General features: G+C 43.2%; 1 protein-coding gene across 3 annotated transcripts in view; it reads left to right on the top strand.

The window, feature by feature from the left end:
- Positions 1-18,942, top strand: part of Rere (arginine-glutamic acid dipeptide repeats) — a 394,753-nt gene that overhangs the window by 284,889 nt on the left and 90,922 nt on the right. For all 3 annotated transcript variants that reach the window (XM_042695750.1, XM_042695749.1, XM_042695751.1), the window contains one exon: positions 17,002-17,100. In XM_042695750.1, the coding sequence (XP_042551684.1) occupies positions 17,002-17,100 (99 nt within the window). The remainder of the gene's footprint in view (positions 1-17,001; positions 17,101-18,942) is intronic.

Raw genomic sequence — 18,942 nt, 5'->3', positions numbered from 1 at the left:
CCTCTGTTTTTCTCTGTGCACAGTTGTGGAATGTGCAGATGTATTTTCCCCTGCTGGTCTGTGTGTTTGGTTTCTTTTTCATGCTTTATTATACTGCCCTGAGCCTCCTGATTACAGTAGAAAGCAGCGAGGAGAGGCTGTCTTTGTCTCTTTTCTGGTCTGGCTAAACATTCACTGTTAGTGTTATGTATACTTATTGCTGATTTTTAAAATTAGGCTGAGAATGCACATTGAATTTTGTCAGTTTTTTTCCTTTTGTTTCTGCCCTACTAGCTTGAAACCTCTACCTTAGATCTCCTGAGTGAGTAGCTAGGATTACAGGTGTGAGCCACTGACATCCTACTATTTTTCCATTTTTGTTTTTTGCCAGAACTGGGGCTTGCACTCAGGGCCTTGGTGATGTTCCTGAGCTTTTATGCTCAAGGCTAGTGTTCTACCACTTGAGCCACAGCTTTGCTTCTGGCCTTTTTGGATTACAGGTGTGAGCCACTGGCACCTGGCTTATTCTTCACTTACTCTTCTCTTTGTTTGATTTGACATCAGAGTGATACTATCTTCTTTTAAGTTTGTAATGCATTTGTTGTTGCTAACTGTAGGAAGGATGTTTATTATTCTTTAAGGCACAGACATCACAATCTGAATATTGGTGGGTATTTTTTAAATTGCAGGTGGACATAAGCCTATCCATAGTTTATATTTCTTCGTGTGTCACTATGTTGGGATTGAGTTTACAGCCTTGAGCTTGCTAGGCAGGCACTCTACCACTTGAACAGCCTCCACCAGCCCAATGTATCACTTCGTTCATGCATTACCTTTTTTTTTTTTGGTTGGTTGGGGTTTGAACTCTGAGCCTGGGCGCTGTCCCTCAGCTCTTCAGCTCAAGGCTAGCGCTCTACCACTTGAGCCACAGAGCTGCTTCCAGTTTTCTGGTGGTTTATTGGAGATAAGAGTCTCATGGACTTTCCTGCCTGGGCTGGCTTTAAACTGTGATCCTCAGATCTCAGCCTCCTGAGTAGCTGGGATTATAGACATGAGCCACCAGTGCCATGTGAGCCACTAGTGCCCCACTCTTTTCATTCTTAACATTGTTTCTTCTTGATTGACCTTAATAAAGATTGGTAGCAATGTTCAGTCTTGAGAGATAGCTAGAGTTTGGGGCTAGGGCTCAAGCAGTAAAATGTCTTCCTAGATAGCATGAGACTCCCAAGTTCAAACCCCAGGACTTTGTTCCTCCCCACCTCTTGAGGGAAAAGAAATTTAATTTTTTTCCCTCTTTTTTAAAGTATATTTTTAATACCTATTCAGGGGTTTAATCCAACATTTTTTCCTAGCTTCCAGAAATGGAATCTTATATAACTGATTTTATCACCAATTTTAAGGGTTTTACTAAACTAATACTGATTTTTTTTTTCTTAGCACTCAAGTATCTTTCTTGTTTCCTAATGAAATTAAACTTTTTTTGAATTTTTGTCCTTAGTAATTTATTATCATTTTTATGCTTATCTTTTATCACCAACACTCTATGTATATACTTTAAGAAAAATTTATAATCACATAGCGGAGATTTTACCTCAGTCTGGACAGCTTTATTCCCTGAAATACGGATGGCTGTTAGACATTCAAATTTAGCTTTTCACATCTCCAAGAGAGTGTGTATTTGTTTTCTTATTTATGTAAGTCCACATCTCCTTCAACGAAAGACTCAAAGCGTCTACTAGCTTAATGGTTTTCTACCTGTGATCTACAACTACCAAAATTTGTTCAGCATTGAGTATCAGTCTTTGTTTCTGAGTCATACCCCAACACTGGGGACATTGATGTTATTAAAGTCCCATGGCAGGATATGCAGCTAAGTGGTCTAGAAGACTCACATCCCTCTGTCTCTTTTATTCTAATGAAGTAAGTCTATTTGAGGGGAGGCTCTGCTATTCATCTTGACTTCACTAAAGCCTCCAGGTTTGGAACCCTTTGCAGAACTTGGGGAAGTAAGTGAATGTGAGGATTTCTTATCTCCCAAAGGCGGCTTCATGGGGGAAGAGGGGACTTTCTTCACAATTTGAAGGAAGTATGTATTCAAGATCCTCCTGATGATCAGCCACGCCCACCCCTTCCCTTGGATGCTTCCCCCTACGTAGTTCTCTGCTCAGATGAGGCAGTATTAAATGGTTACTGTTTGATGACTTGGGTTAAAGTAGGGTTTGGGGGCTGGGAAGGTGGCTCAGTTGTAGAGCGCTTGCCTTGCATGCATGAGGCCCTGGGTTCGATTGCTCAGCACCACACAAGCAAAAAGAAAAAAGCCGGAAGTGGCGCTGTGATTCAAGTGGTAGAGTGCTACCCTTGAGCTGAAATGCTAAGGGACAGTGCCCAGGCCCAGAGTTCAGGCCCCACAACCAGCTCCCCCCCCCCCCCAAAAAAAAAAAGGGTTTGGGTTATTTTTCCCCTTCATGATATTTTGGTTATAGGTTGAAAAGAATAATGAGAGAAATTAATATGCTATATATGACTTCCTATTACAGAAATCCAATGAATTTCTAAACAGCAGCTCATATAAATCAATCTTCATAAACCCTGTTGCTATTGTTTTATTTATAGGCGTCTGCTGCATGTTGTATTGTTCTTTACTGCATTAGAGAAAATGTAGAAGGAAGCTATGCAGTTGAGGTTTCCTAATAAAACCAAGACTTTTGCAACTGATTGTCAACAAAATTATAGATAAATTTGCATTTTTATTTTATGGTGTTTTTGCCAATTAGAAACATTTAATCTTTGGTTTTGAAAACTGTTTAGAAATTTACCAATGTTGGCTGGGAATGTGGCTTAGTAGAGTATTTGCCTAGCATCCATGAAGCCCTGGGTTTGATTCCTCAGTACCACATAAACAGAAAAGGCTGGAAGTAATGCTGTGGCTCAAGTGGTAGAGCACTAGCCTTGAGCAAAAGCAGCTCAGGGACAACGCCCAGGCCCTGAATTCAAGCCCCAAGACTAGCAAAAAAAAAAAATAAGAAGAAGAAGAAGAAAGAAAGGAAGGAAGGAAGGAAGGAAGGAAGGAAAGAAAGAAAGAAAGAAAGAAAGAAAGAAAGAAAGAAAGAAAGAAAGAAAGAAAGAAAGAAAGAAAGAAAAATTTGCTAGTGTTGGTGGCTTTGGGCCCAAACTCACTTTCATTCTGAAGTTCAAGGTAATAGCATTTTAAAAACAGATTAGCCTGACACTGGTGGTTCACGCCTGGAATCCTAGCTATTTAGGAGGAGGCTGAGATCTGAAGATCATAGTTCATAGCCAGCCCAGGCAGGAAAGTCCATGAGACTCTTACCTCCAGTTAACCACCAGAAAACTGGAGGTGCCAGAGTGCTAGCTTCAAGTGAAAACATGAGCCTGGGACAGTGCCCAGGCCCTGAGTTCAAGCCCCACAACTGACCACCCCTCCCCCTGGTGGGGGAGGGGAAGCAGATACTGAAAGATTTAAGTTCAAAGCCAGCCCAGGCAGAGAAACCTATTAAAGACTCCTTCTCCAGTTAACCCACAAAATACCAGACCAGAGGCATGGCTCAAATTGAGAGCTGGGAGCAAGAGATGCCAAGGAAGTAGCATGTGAAGCCCTGAGTCTAAACCCCAGTACTGGCAGCAAAATAAAATGAATTCTAAAATATATTCTAGATAGTGCTCGAAACACATGGAAGGACAAATAGTATAAATACTAACATTCCAGAGCTTACTACATGTCATGTGGGACCTGCCCAGGCCTGAGGATTGCACTTTGAAGCCAACCTAGACAAGAAAGTCTATGAGACAATTATCTCCAGTTGATTACCAAAAAAGCTGGAAGTGAAGTTGGGGCTCTAGTGACAGAGTGGTAGCTCCAGTCCTTGGGTTCAAGCCCCAGGACCAGCACCAAAAAAAAAAAAGGAAAGAAAGAGAAAGTAAGAGAAAGAGAGAGTGTGTGTGTGTGTGTGTGTGTGTGTGTGTGTGTGTGTGTGTGTGTGTGTGTGTGTGTGTGTGTGTGTGTGTGTGTGTGTGTGTGTGTGTGTGTGTGTGTGTGTGTGTGTGTGTGTGTGTGTGTGTGTGTGTTATAGGGGCTTTTGAACTCTTTCTTGGCCCTGGGCACTGGAGCTCAACTTTTGCACTATAGGCTGGTGCTTATTTGAGCCACAGTTTCACTTTCTACTTTTTGGTGGTGTAAGTCTCATAGACTTTCCTTCCCAGGGTGGTTTTTTAAACTTTAATCTCAGGTCTCAGTCTTCTGAATAACTAGGATTATAGGCATGAGCCACTATCACCTACCCTAGATGTTTCTTTTGTCAGTCATGGGGCTTGAACTCTGGGTCTGGGCGCTTTCCCTGAGCTCTTTTGCTCAAGATTAACATTCTACCACTTGGGGCCACAGCACCACTTTTGCTTTTCTAAGTGGTTTATTGAAGATGAGTCTCACGGACTTTCCTTCCCAGGCTGGCTTTGAACCATGATACTCAGATCTCAGCCTCCTGAGTAGCTAAGATTCTAGGTATGAGTCACCAGCACCTGGCTTAGATGTTTCTTAAGCTACTAAGCTTTTTACCTTTTAGTAGAAGCTAAATCACATTTCCAGTCCTTTCTAAGAACCTAGAAGACTGGACAGGGAGAAATGTGTAAAGAATTTCTAACTGAATGGCAAACCTCCAAGCTGCATATTTTCTTGGCATTCCCAAGAGGGCTGTTTATAAGGAATTGGCCTCACTTCTACTTGTCCTCAAGTTTACCTTTTTTTTTTTTTTTTTGCCAGGCCGAGGGCCTTGAACTCAGGGCCTGAACACTGTGCCTGAGCCCCTCTGTGCTCAAGGCTAGCATTCTACCACTTGAGCCACAGTACCACTTGTGGCTTTTTCTGAGTAGTTTATTGGAGATAAGAATCTCACAGACTTTCCTTCCCCAGGCTGGCTTTGAACCTGGACCCTCAGATCTCAGTCTCCTAAGTAGCTGGAATTACAGACATGAGCCACTGGTGCCTGGCCCCAAGTTTAAATTTTTATGTGTATATAAATACATAAGGTAGATGCACTTTATGTTTTTATTTTTCTGGGGGTATTGAGATTTGAACTCAGGGCTGAACACTTGCTAAGCGCATGTACCACATGAACCATGTCTCCAGTATATCTTCCTCGTGTGTGTGTCAGTCCTACAACTTGAACTCAGGGCCTAGGCACTGTCCCTCCCTGAGCTTTTTCACTGAAGGCTAATAACATTCTACCTCTTTGAACCACAGAGCCACTTCTGGTTTTCTAGTGGCTAATTGGAGATAAGAATCTCATGGACTTTTCTGCTCAGGCTGGCTTCAAACCATGATTCTCAGCCTCCTGAGTAGCGAGGATTATAATTGTGAACCATGGGTACCCGCACCTCTGGTTATTTTTGAGCAGAGGCCTTCACTTTTTGTCCAGGATGATTTGGACCATGATCTTTCTATTTATTTTTCTTGTTGTAACTTAAATGACAGGCATGCACCACTGTACCGAACCTTTTCTGTTGAGATAGAATCTTGTGAACTTTTTTGGCCTGGGTTGGTAGAGAGCATCGAATCTCCTGATCGTAGCCTCCCATGTGGCTGAAATGACAGTCATAAGCCACTGACCCTGTGTGGTGCTTTTCTTCACTTATCTATGAAAGGTAAAACCTTTCCCTAGATCAATTAGCATTTCTCAGTAGATCCATTTGTACCCACTTGAGATGGATTACTGTGGTTTTGCTGTTACACTGCAGCCTTCTGCCCAGTTTCATGTTACATTTTGTTCTTTGATTTCAAGGCTGTGAGGATGCTAGAGGAAGTAAAAATGTGGTTGACTTTCCACTGGTAGCCAGACATAGGTCTTTCTTAGCTGACAAATAATTATCATTCAGGAAAGCTACATAAACAGTCTGGATTCATGAACCTGCCAGTAGCTCTTCTCCTGGTGGACATAGTTACACTCATTCTGTGTCACAGCCAAGTGTTCTTACTCAGCAGATCCAGTCGCTGCATTCTGAAGAGGCCACCCCTCCCTTTGAAGCAGTTGGCACTCAGCCTTGGCCCTCACCACACCTGCTTCCTTTGTGTTCTGTGCTTGAACTCATACACCAAGAACAAAAGCAAAGATTTGTTTATAAGAAGTGCAGTAATTTCTTAGAAACAAAAATGTTAACTGAGTGCCAGTGTCTCATGCTTGTAATTCTAGCTACTGAGGAGGCTGGGGATCTGAGGATCGCAGTTTAAAGCCAGCTCAGGAAAGTTTATAGTTTAAAGAGTCACACAGCCAGCTGCAGGAAAGTTCATGAGACTCTTATCTCCAATTAACCACCAAAAAGCTGGAAGTGGAGCTGTGGCTCAAGTGGTAGAGCAACAGCCTTGAGCACAAAAGCCCAGGCCCTGTGTCAAGTCTCCCACCCAGAAAAGGTACCAAAATTTTATCAACAGTTAGCTGTGTAAGTGACTAATTATCCATAATTTTTGTGAGGATCTATAGCATAAACTTCTAGCTTTGAAAATTACAAAGCCTCGGAAATTAAGACAGCTCGAATCCTGTGGTCTAAGTGAAGTGACAAAGTGCCATAGGCAGTTTGAAATGGAGAATTTGGCCTAGGTCAGTGGCTATGTTTTCTTTTTTAATTAATGAGTTAATGTTATTCCATTTATTACTTCAGAATATCCTGTAATATTTTGTCTTTTAAAAACTCCATAAAATGAGGGGGATATAAAATATTGGCAGGTTTTAAAACTTACTTTATGGCTCCCTCTCTTATAGCTAACGAAATGTCTTTTCCTAGAACAGCTTGTTAACTCACACCCCTGAGGTTCCTGGTTTTGTTAGACTCAAAAATTTCTTTAAGGGCTGGGAAAGTGGCTCAGTTGGTAGAGCGCTTGCCTTGCATGCATGAGGCCCTGGGTTCGATTCCTCAGTACTACATAAGCAGAAAAAAAAAAAGGCCAGAAGTGGGCTGTGGTTCAAGTGGTAGAGCGCTAGCCTTGAGCTGAAGAGCTGAGGGACAGCACCCAGGCCCAGAGTTCAGGCCCCACAACCGGACTCCCCCTCCCCCCCCCAAAAAAAAAAATTCTTTAAGCCGGCCACCAGTGGCTCACGCCTGTCATCCTAGCTACTTCAGGAGGCTGAGATCTTAGGATCGCAGTTCAGAGCCAGCCCGGGCAAGAATGTCCAAGAGATTCTTCCCTCCAATTAACCACCAGAAAATTGGAAGTGGTGCTGTGGCTCAAGTGGTAGAGCGCTAGCCTTGAGCTGAATAGCTGAGGGACAGCGCCCAGGCCCAGAGTTCAAGCCCCACGACCAACCAGAGGGGGAATATATATATATATATATATATATTTTTTTTTTTTTTTTTTTTTCCTCTCTCTCTAGAGTTAATCGTAGTGTCTTACAACCTGTACTCTCAGTGCTTATGACAGAAGGATCGTAAGTTTGAGGCCAGCAGCAGCTACATAGTGAGACCCTGTCTCAAAAATAAATACATGCATAAACAAACTGGAAGGTAGACTCAAACAGTCCTGGGTCTGCCGAGTGAGTGAGAGGCCTGAGTTCAAGTCCTTGTACCATTTTACACAAAAAAAAAATCCCTATGATTGTGTGTTGGTGATACATGTCTATGATCCTAGCTACTCAGGAGGCTGAGGTCACAGTTCAAAGCCAGGCCAGGCAGAAAAGTTGGTGAGACTCTTATCTCCAGTTAACCACCAAAAAGCCAGAAGTAGAGCTGTGGCTCAAACAGGAGAGTGCTAGCCTTGCGCACAAGAGCTCAGGGTCAGTGTCCAGGACCAACACATGTGCATGTGCACACACATTCATTTCAATGGCCTTTAGCTAGCATCATAGCTTAAGTAGGAGAGCACCTGCCTTACAAGCAATGTATGACTCAAGTCATACATTGAGTCCCAGTATTACCAAAAAGAAAAAAAAAGGGAAAAAAAGACTCCAGGTTCCCAACCAGTTGTTAAGATCTCTGTTGTTTCCATCTCATTCCTGTCCCCCATCCTGTGTTGATGACCGCAGTTCATGCCTCTAGGGCACTTGTGGGACGGCAAGGTCTGTGTTCTGATTTAACAGGTCAATGCACTTCCTAAGGTCAACACGAGGCTAATGGAGGCTCTTCTTGATTTTAAGCTAAAGTCTGTGTCTTTTGCTCCTCTCCAGTGTGGCTTCCAGTCCCTTCCCTTTTTAGTAGGCCAGGAAGTAGTTCCTAATCCCAGAGATAATCTCAGCTCTTGGTTCATGCCAAACACGGAGCTAAGTTTTTTCATTGGATCCACAGCCAGGTACCCTATCATGTTTAGTCCTCAAGTCTGCAGAATACTCACACCTGTATTTCTGGTACCAGGCTCTTGTGGTGTTTGTGTTTTGTGAAGACAGTGTCACACAGAGCCTCAAGATAGGCAAGTGGTCAGAATGCCAAGAGCATCGGCATTAGGTCTCAGTCACTCACATGGACTCAGATGAGGTGCCAGCATTTATGATGGTTACTTTTTAATCTGACGAGCCAAGGCTTCTCTTCCTATGAATCTGGAATAGAAACCCCCAGAACCCTTCATTTCTGGACACAGTAATATGTGGGAATGACTTTGGAATGAGAAACCTGCCAGTGCTTTGTCAGCCTATGGAAATCCAGCTGTAAGTGAGATGTGGCCTAGCTATCCACATCTGTTTTGACTTTCTCCTAAAACAATGAGTTTTTTTTTGCTGCTTGCTGTTCATTATGTACAGACATAGTTACTCATATTACACTGGTGGCTGATTTTCAAAACCTGTTCTGTATGATTATCTTAGATTTTCCAGAATGAATGCATGAAACACAGTTTGACAAAAGTCTGTGAGTAGCTAGGATTACAGGCATGAGCCGCCACCACCCAGCTAGAATTTTTCTTTTAATACTTGTCTTTGACAAATCTTGACGAGATCCTTTTCATTTATGTTAATAATTGAAATAATAAAGCGCATGAAGAATTTTAAGATCCATTCCAATCCCCACCTTATTTTCCCCTTTGAGTTGTTTTGGTAATTTCTTGGCATGTATAAATAGCATATTTTGTATAGCAGAAGACACTGAAATCTTATATTGTGTTTAATGAACTACAATTATTTAATATGCAGCCTGAAAGCAGGCTACCTCAGACAAGTTATTCCTACAGTTATAATGTCCATAATTGTAGAGGGAGGCTTTGGTATGTTAGAAACAGCCAGATGCACTGCCATTTGATCTAAAAAGGTCATGGAAAAAGGGACATTTAAATTAAGTTATAAATTACTATTGAAGAACAATATTTTGATGTGTGAGACCAGAGATGGCAGAGCAGGGAGATGTAATTCATGGGTTCATTATAGAACGGAGGTGCCTGACAGCTGAGCCATGCCAAAAGGAAAATTTATTTGCAACATCACGCAGACAGAAAATGGCAGCTAAGATAAGAAGCCTGAATAGAAACTTGAAACCTGCTAGTAATACGCAGAGTTTATGCTAATAAGCCTGCTGCAGACCCAGTGATGTTTAATGACTGCTGTAATATAAATGAGGTGTTCGGACATGGACACATTTTCAATCTTATTTAAATTAAGACGTCGCCCTTGCTCTATAAAATAACATACTTTACAACCAGGCATTAAAGTTGATTCTCTCACCTCGCTGTCCAACATTCAAATTTGCTGAAATTTCAGAATTGTTTAGGCAGGAGAGTTAAAGCTCAGAACAAGATTTCTATCCATGGCAGCTTTGAGGAAAGATATAATTTAATGTTTATGGCAATTCATGAGAAGTTCAATCATGAGTTAATTAAACTGTAGGCAGTCATTAAGTATTATTTATTCTTTTGAGAAGCTTGCCAGTAAAGCACTTATATATATTAAATTATAGAAAGTAATAAGCAGGGAATGGTTTGTCAGGCAGAGTGAGAGTAGCAGATTTAACTTGGGCAATTATGCAGAAATATGTTTTTCTTCTTGCGGCAGGATACTTCCTCTGCTAATCAGAAGAGGTCCTGGGTGGTAACAGGATGGTGTCAGATACACAGTGACTGCCCGTGTCTTGGCTCTGTCGAGACGCTGGTTATTTGAACAGTCTTCATGTGATACAGTGGTTATAGCTATTTTGAATTCCACTGTTTCCTGTGCTGCTTCCCACTCTTGAGCTACAGCACTGAGCTGGTGGGGGTGTGCCCATTCAACAGATGGAAACCACTATTCAATTGCTTTGGGACAGAGTTTGTAGCAATTCTGACCATATGGCCTCAAATCCCATCTAGATGTCAGGCCCCAGGACTGGCATCAAAGAAAGAGAAGGCACTGGAATCTTGAGAGCTTTTCATTTCACTTGCAAACTGTGTCTGGCTCTGGTGATTGAATGAATCAAACCAAGGCACTCCTCCGAAGCTTCTGTTGTTTTTAGCCCGTATGTCTCCCACCAAGACCACTGAGCATACAACCTATTCCTTAGCTAGCCCAGGAGCTGGCCTGGGGAGTGGCTGAGTAGCTCTTTGTTGAGTGTTTGAGGATCTCTGGGGCCCAAATGTCTTGATAGATCTGGTGGCCCCAGGACTTCTGAGCTGAGAGTGTGCTGGAAGAGGACTAGGTTCCACATAAGGGTAAGGTTCAGATTGATGTCCTTGAACCCTCTTTCATAAGGTATGAGCCAAAAACAAAAAGACACTGCTTGTTTGTGTATACAATTGCCTGTGTACACGCTCAGAGGCCACACTGGACAGATTGCTAGAAAATGGCACAATGTCGCAACTGCTGGTGCATTTGGGAGCCTAGTGAATTGGTGAAGAGTCACTGTGTGGTCCTGTTTCCCAGCCTGTGCAGGGGGGAGATAGCCCTTCCTCAAGTGGAAGCACATGACATCCTGTTTAGTGGAGGCCTGGTGAGGCTCTTAAGTTGTGTGTGTGTGTCCGTGTCCGTGTGTCCGTGTGTTCATGTCCCCTGCTCTCAGAGATCTGGAGCTGATTATCAAGGTCAGGATGTGATGCTTTCTTGACACTGTATTTTGTAGAGGTCTTTTTTTTTTGGTCAGTTTCGTTCTAAAAGGTACAATTCCCTGCACTCTTATATTAAAATTGCATTTAATCCCAGAGCTGACCAATCTGGTTTGGTTGCAGAATGAACCAATAGATTTAATTGCTCTACTTTAATTGTTTTTCCATGGCTACAAAACAAAGCGTTCAGACATTTGAGGACTTCCTCCCCACCCCCTACCTTGCAATCTGTGTTGCAATTCCTTCAACAGCCTGTTGTAGAGAAGTTGTAGAAACTCTTCCTGCTTGCTTTAGTGTTGAAAGCATAGTTTCTGTATTCTGCACGATCTTGATCATCTCTGTGGTCTTGAGACTTGAAACCCTCAGTTTTTCACAAAATTAAATCATTTGAATTCTCCGAAGCTTGATGCTGCATTAGAGGAGAAAGTATTTAATGACAGTTTCTAGAGATTTAATTAAGATAGCTAGCATTTTGATACATTTGTGCACTGCATTTCCCATGGGCAATATAATATAGCGCTTCCTTTGGCCTCATCTATGAAAAAGTCATAACAATTGAGAAAATAAATGTTCTTAAAGCAAGGCCTACCTGCTCTTGATGCATCAAAGAGATGGTAGACCCTGTCCCTGTATTAGTATGAGAGTTTGGAGGGGGCATCGAAACTGGCATGCTCCTGGACAGCACACCGCCTCTTAGAGGGAGGCCCGTCCTCAACCATTCCTCATGCCCACATCTCTCCCAGCACCTAGGAGAGAACATGGCACAATTGAGCACACAATGAGTCTGCACTCCAGTCCTTTCCCCAGTGTGCTCTGGAGGTAATCTAACCTGCCGTGGGCTACATAGATGACAGTAATTACTGGAATGTTTGAAGTGTATATTGAATCATGTGTAGTTGAAGCATAGGCACCCCCTTGCCCATCTGCAGGTTTGCTTTCTACTGTTGAGTTACCCTGCAGCTAACTACTGTCCCAAATACTCAGTGAAAACTCCAGTTTTAAATAACTTTTATTTCTGGCATGTTGTTATAATTATTCTGTTTTACTAGTAGTACTAATTTCCTCATGTGCCTTATTTATAAGTAGAACTTTATCATTTGTTCATTTGGATGTATAGAAAAATGCCAAATGCATACAGGGCCAATTCTGTCTGTGGTGTTAGGCATCACTTTGAAGTATTCGTTGGGTTTATGGGTTGGAAGGTCAAGGACAAGAGTATTTTTAGAGGCTAAGGAAACAGTGGGTCCAACAGAAGGGAAGGAAGCTCAGGTGACCATGAGCCACACCAAGCATGGTCGGGGGAATGTTTGGGTTGAGCAGGGTAGCTGCCCTCTGACACCTGCCATTGCCACCGCCACCGCCAGGCTCAGCCAGCCAGTTACAGCATTTCTCCAGCTAGAGTCCAAAGCTCTGTGCGGTTCACCAGAAGGTAGGAATGCCGTAGGGACTGATGGCATCTGATTTCACTCCAGCCACTCTGCAGTGCACTTTTGGAGTAGGTCTGATATTCTTGGGACTAATTTCCTGATACCACGCACACAACATGTAAAGATGTAAAATGTTTCCAAGTATTGTATCAGAGTTTTTATCACATTTCATAAACTACCATGTTCCCATTGGCAATGCTGTGAAATAGCATGGTTTTGTTTATGCATAATGACATTTCTTTCCGGCTTCTGAAAGGTTCCTCTTCCACCTAGAAAATGTTCAAAATGGAGTTGAGACTGCTTTCATTTTTCCTTTTAAAAGAGATACCTAAGCCAGATGCTAGTGGCTCTCAACCTGTAATCCTGCCTGCTCAGGAAGCTGAGACCTGAGGATTGAAGTTGAAGACCAGCTTCAGCAAAAAAGTCCATGAGGCACTTATCTCCAGTTTACTAGCAAAAAGCCAGAAATGGCTCTAAGTAGTAGAGTACTGGCTTTGAGCAAAAAAGCCAAGCAAAAATAACAGGCCCTGTCCTGGGGCACTGGGGGTGTGGGGAAAGAAGAAGACAAGGAGAGAGACACATATAACATTTCCCAAGTGATCCTCACAAGTGATCATTATTATTATGAAGGACTTTAAAGAAATTGAGGCCGAGCGCTGGTGGCTCACACCTTTAATCCTAGCTACTCAGGAGGCTGAGATCTGAGGATCGCGGTTCAAAGCAGCCCGGGCAGGAGAGACCCTGAGACTCTTATCTCCAATAAACCACCAGAAAACCGGAAGTGGCGCTGTAGCTCAAGTGGTAGAGCGCTCACCTTGAGCTGAAGAGCTGAGGGACAGCGCCCAGGCCCAGAGTTCAAGCCCCACGACGACAAAAAGAAAAAAGAAAAAGGAATTGAGCAGGAGGGGCTGGGAAAGTGGCTCAGTGGTAGAGCGCTTGCTTTGCATGCTTGAGTCCCTGGGTTCAATTCCTCAGCACCACATAAAAAAAAAAAGCCGGAAGTGACACTGTGGCTCAAGTGGTAGAGCACTAGCCTTGAGCTGAAGAGCTGAGGGACAGCGCCCAGACCCAGAGTTAGGCCCCACAACCAGACCCCCCAAAAAAAAAAAAGAAAAGAAAAGAAAAAGAAATTGAGCAGGAGGATAAATCCCTTGTTTACATACCAAGTTATATACCTAGAATTTGACTCCAGGCAGCCAGCTCCATAATTCATAGTTCTTCCACAACTTCTTTGTACTCTAAGTCCATCAGATAAGATGCCATGCCATTAGCTCTTTTTTCTTTTCCTTCCTTCCTTTCTTCCTTTCTTCCTTTCTTCCTTTCTTCCTTTCTTTCTTTCTTTCTTTCTTTCTTTCTTTCTTTCTTTCTTTCTTTCTTTCTTTCTTTCTTTCTTTCTTTCTTTCTTCCTTTCCTTTCCTTTTTCTTTTTCTTTTTTTGTGCTAGTCCTAAGGCTTGAACTTAGGGCCTGAGTACTATACCTGAGATTCTTTTTCTCAAGGCTAGCTCTCTACCACTTGAGTCACAGCACCACTTCTGGCTTTTTCTGAGTAGTTATTGGAGATAAGAGTCTCACAGACTTTCCTGCCCAGTCTGGCTTTGAACTGCAATTCTTAGCTCTCAGCCTCCTGAATAGCTAGGATTACAGGTATAAGCCACCAGCGCCTGGCTTGCCATTAGCTTTTTATTAGAAATTTGAATTTAACCAATTTGATTTGATTTTAAATTATCGCTAAAATATATGCATTTCGAATTGAATAGGCATGTAGTTTTTCTATTTATTGTTTTAATCCACATTATCTTATTTAACATCTCCATTATATTATACAGCTTGGCAAATACTTGCTTATTAAGTAGGCAGAGTATGAGCATCTAACTATCTTAAATCTTTTTATGCATCTGAGATACCTGCTGTATTGCAGGGCTTGCAAAACCACTGACAGTCAGTGTAGGCTGAACAAGTTCAGATAAATGATATTCAGCTTTGATGGAGTCTGTATATGTCATCAGTTGAGGGTGACTGCTTGTTTGCTCACGCCTTCCTTCTGTACACACTGTGTTAGGCACTAGGGCTGTCTCAGCAAAACTACTACTTGTGCCTGAGTACTGCAGTGTAGAGGAAAAAGGCAGATTTCCAGGGAGGAAATTGGAGGGACAGCTACAGTTTAGAGATGTAGCTTGAACACAAGGACCTTTCTGCTTTTGTTTGTCTTCATTTCTGTAAGTTGGAGATTGAGTGAGAGTGGATGGGAGCTGGGCACTGGTAGCTCATGTCTATAATTGTAGCCACTCAGGAGGCTGAGATCTGAGGATCATGGTTCAAAGCCAGGCCAGGCAGGAATGTCCATGAGACACTTATCTCCAATTAACCACCAGAAAATGGGAAGTGGAGCTGTGGTTCAAAGTGGTAGAGCACCAGCCTTTAGCAAAAAAGCTCAGGGACAGCACCCAGACCCTGAGTTCAAGCCCACAACAGACCCCCCAAAAAAAGAAAAAGAAGGGCTGGGAAAGTGGCTCAGTGGTAGAGCGCTTGCCTTGCATGCTTGAGGCCCTGGGTTCAATTCCTCTGTACCACATAAGCAAAAAAGAAAAAAAAACCGGAAGTGGTACTGTGGCTCAAGTGGTAGAGTGCTAGCCTTGAGCTGAAGAGCTGAGGGACAGTGCCCAGGCCCAGAGTTGAGGCTCCACGACCGGACCAAAAAAAAAAAAAGAAAAGAAAAGAAATTGGATGGGCCATAGAGACCATCTTAGAGTGGCTTTGTAAAGTAGGGGTACTGAGCACTGCCTGAGGTTGAAAGACTTGGGGCTCATTAGTCTTTCTTTGGGTGTGCTGGTTCTGGGACTTGAACTCAGGCCTTGGGTGCTGTCCCATAGGCTTTTTCATTCAAGACTAATGCTTTACCTCTTGAATTATATCTCCACTTCCTGTTCTTTGATAGTTAATTGGAGATAAGAGTTCCATGGACTTTCAAGTCTGGCTGGCTTCATATCATGATGCTCAGATTGCAGCTTCCTGAGTAGTTAGCATTACAGGGAAAAGCTTTGACAAGAGAAATCTAGGCCTAAAGGCCAGGTAAGATGCTTCTATTTGTAGATGGAGCATCTTCATTAACATACTGTTGCAAAATTGTTTTCTTTAACATTTAAGGCCCTTTATATGTTTTTCAGTGAATTACTACAGTTAAAAAATTAGGAAATACTGGAGGAGGGCTGGCAGAGTTGCTCAGATGGAGAGCTCTTCTTTGCATAACAAACATGAGATCCTGGCTTCACCCCAATACCACCAAAAAGGGGAATACTAGGAGAAAACACAATCTGGGGTGGCCTTAGGCTGATGTGGGGATAATGGGGAATCTTACAGGCTGGGTTTGAGTCTTGGCTCTACTGCTTCATGGTTCAGTGTGAGTCATGTTTACTGTACCTCAGTTTCCTTATCTGTCCAAGGGGATGGCATTAGTTCCTTTCCCATAAAGTCAAATAAGTAACCAGTTTCCTGATGTGATTAGGGTCTCATTGAGTGCATGGCATGTGCTGAGCACTGCACAGGCTACGTGTTCAGCAGGTGTTGGTGTAATTGTTAATAAAGATTCCTATTGTTGCTAGTGTTTCCTGCTTCGTTTCCCTCATCCCTTCTGTTACTGTAATAAATCCCTGAGATGACTTATCTTAATGAAAGGACAGGTTCAACTGGCCCATACTTCCTGGGGTTTTCATCCATGCTTCTCAGCCTTGTTAGAAATAGCTTGGGATGTTGGGGTGTCACATAGGAATAAGTATACCAACTCGAAAAGAACTCAGCAAAGTTTATTTCAGCAGAAGGGTGCATCACCTGCCATTCATGTGGCAAGCAAGCACACATAGTAGGCAGACTGTTCCCTTTATATCCCTAAACCAGCAGGCCCTGCCCCTCTGCTCGCATTGGCTGAGCACAGGTTCACAATCTGCAAAAGGACGTGGCCTAATTAACAGAATGTAATTAAACTTCAAGGAGCATCTAACAGGATATATTAATTAAAGTGCAGCAGGAAAATAATGTATGTAACTAAATAAGCAATGGCCAGGCCACATGGCCCAAAGCAGGAACTTTTCAGAAAACAATTCTAAAGATAAACAGAAAGGAAGCAAACTGCTTTGATAGAAAAGATGCTCTTCTCCTAGCCTGTATCCTTTGTGTCTGGTGAAGCAGCATGTAATGTGGTGGTGGAGAGTTTATAGGGGAAAAAAACTGCTCATCCAATGGTGCCTGGGAAGTAAAGAAAAAGTAAGGAAGAGCCTTGTGTCCCACGGTCCCCTTGGTGGGCCCACCCCTCTGACCTAAGAATATCCCTTAGATCTTAACATCTTCAGGTTCTCATCACCTTCTAATAGCATCCCACACCAAGCCTTCCACACACCAGCCTCTGGGGACATTGCAAACCCAATGAAGCATTTCCCATAGCAACAGAAACTGGTGGCCCAAAACAAATTACCATGCTGATTAAGTCTATATCACCTTTCATGATTCTTGTACTACAGAGAGTAATGCAGGACTTGTCTTTTATTGATTTGCCTCCAGGTCTGCTATCCAGTGCAGATAACTAACTTAGATCCTTGTTGTCTTAGCTCCATGAAAGCGGTTATGATGCTGGCAAAGCCCTGCAGCGCTTGGTCAAGAAGCCCGTGCCCAAGTTGATCGAGAAGTGCTGGACCGAGGACGAAGTGGTGAGCATGGGGACCGCATTTGCTTTGTATTGTGGGCCACTGGGGCTTTCCTTCCCCTTGGGGAGAAAGGCCTCATTCAGATAGTCCATCCGTCAAAAGGAAAGAGCCTCCACAGGCGGCCTAGATCTGATGACCCTGGTTCAAAGCTAGCCTGGGAAAGTCCGTGAGACTATCTCCAGTTAATCAGCCTTGAGCAAAAACGCTTAGGGACAACTCCAGGCCCTGAGTTCAAGCCCCACAACAGACAAAAAAGAAAAAGAAAAGAGAGAAGTACCTTCAAGCCTCATAATTGTATTGAAAGACTTGGTTTTAGTCAGATGAGGGTCCATGGCTGATAGGAGAGATTTCCCCAAGTTTCATGAAGAGGAGAAAAGTATAGTTCCTAAGAAAAGTTAATTTGGGTTTGTTTCGGGTGCATGCTTGCTACGGTAACGCCTTCCTTTAAGATGGGAGTATGCCAAGCCTGTTCCACATAACCTAGAGTACCATTGGTGACTCAGATTTATTTTGAGGACTTAACTTAGCCTACTGAAGACCATTAATCAAAAGCAAGAAGTATAGACTTGATTAAATAGGAAGTGGATTTGACATAATCATTTCCTTGGCTGTGGCCCATTAAGGAAGGTGAGGCGTGGTCAAGCATGTTGTTGGTACATGATTTTAATCTCAGGTACTCAAGATGGAGACAGAAAGATCATAGTTTGAAGCTAACCAGGCAACGTCAGCATAAAGCCCTGTCTAAAACAATGAAGCTGGGTGTGGTGATGCTTGCCTATGGTCCCAGCTACTGGGTAGGAAGATCGTGGTTTGGCAGAGTTAGCATGAAGGCCTTCTTGGAAAAACGAAAAGCAAAAGAAAGAAGGAGCCTCCAGTGGTCCTGAGTTCCATTCCCCAGTACCAGTAAAAAGGGGAACATATATAGTGAAGGGAGAAATATACCCACAAATAAAGGCTAGAAAACCCAAGAGCTCTCACGCAGCTCTGTCCCCCTCGGGTGACATACGGAAGGTATTGCTGAAATGTTGTACAGATATCTTGTGCTTTCATAAGCAATGCTCATTATGAATGTTACTGCTAGACCTTTGCCCTTCAGGTCAAATGACACTGAAAATGCATCATTGATTCCATGTTCCTCACCTATATTTTAAAGTATGTGAAAGGAGAATGCTTAGAAATGGCGCCAGTGGCTCACACCTGTAATCCTAGCTACTCAGGAGGCTGAGATGTGAGGATTGCGGTTCAAAGCCAGTCCAGGCAGGAAAGTCCGTGAGACTCTTTATCGCCAATAAACCACTAGAAAACCAGAAGTGGTGCTGTTGCTCAAGCAGTAGAGCACTCGCCTTGTGTTGAAGAGCACAAGGACAGCGCCCAGGCCCAGAGTTCAAGCCCCAAGACTGACAAAAAAAAAAAAAAGAAATAAAGAAATGGCAGTGCTTTCTTGTACAAGTGGAATGTCTGTTCTGTCCCTCCTGAAGTGCCCTGTGTTCTGAGTGAGAAGACCACCTGTCAGTGTGTGTCAGGGGAAAATAGAAAAGGATAAACGAGAGTGGAAGAGCTGGGTGCAGGCCCTGGCTAAGGGAAGGGCAAGAGCTTCACGAAGTAAGGAGGAGATGAGAATCCCGGGTCCTGAGGGAAAGCAGGCTTGGCCTGGGCAAGGGATAGGAAGGCGTGTGGCTGGGGTACAGCGGGGAGAGGGTGTGTAGGACAGATAGGTCAGGCATGGCCTGCAAACTCATGGGAGGGGGTTTACTGTGTTGTGCATAGCTTCTGGGGCCTGTGGGCTTGAGTGGAATGGGGGTAGGTGAGTAATATGGCGGCACAGTGAAGGTCTGGTGTGCGCAC

This window comes from Dipodomys spectabilis, unplaced genomic scaffold (assembly GCF_019054845.1).
Source record: "Dipodomys spectabilis isolate Male_0828 unplaced genomic scaffold, ASM1905484v1 ptg000188l, whole genome shotgun sequence".
Taxonomy (NCBI): Eukaryota; Metazoa; Chordata; class Mammalia; order Rodentia; family Heteromyidae; genus Dipodomys; species Dipodomys spectabilis.
The sequence above is the reverse complement of the archived record's forward strand: the minus strand, read 5'-3'. Positions and strand labels throughout refer to the sequence as shown.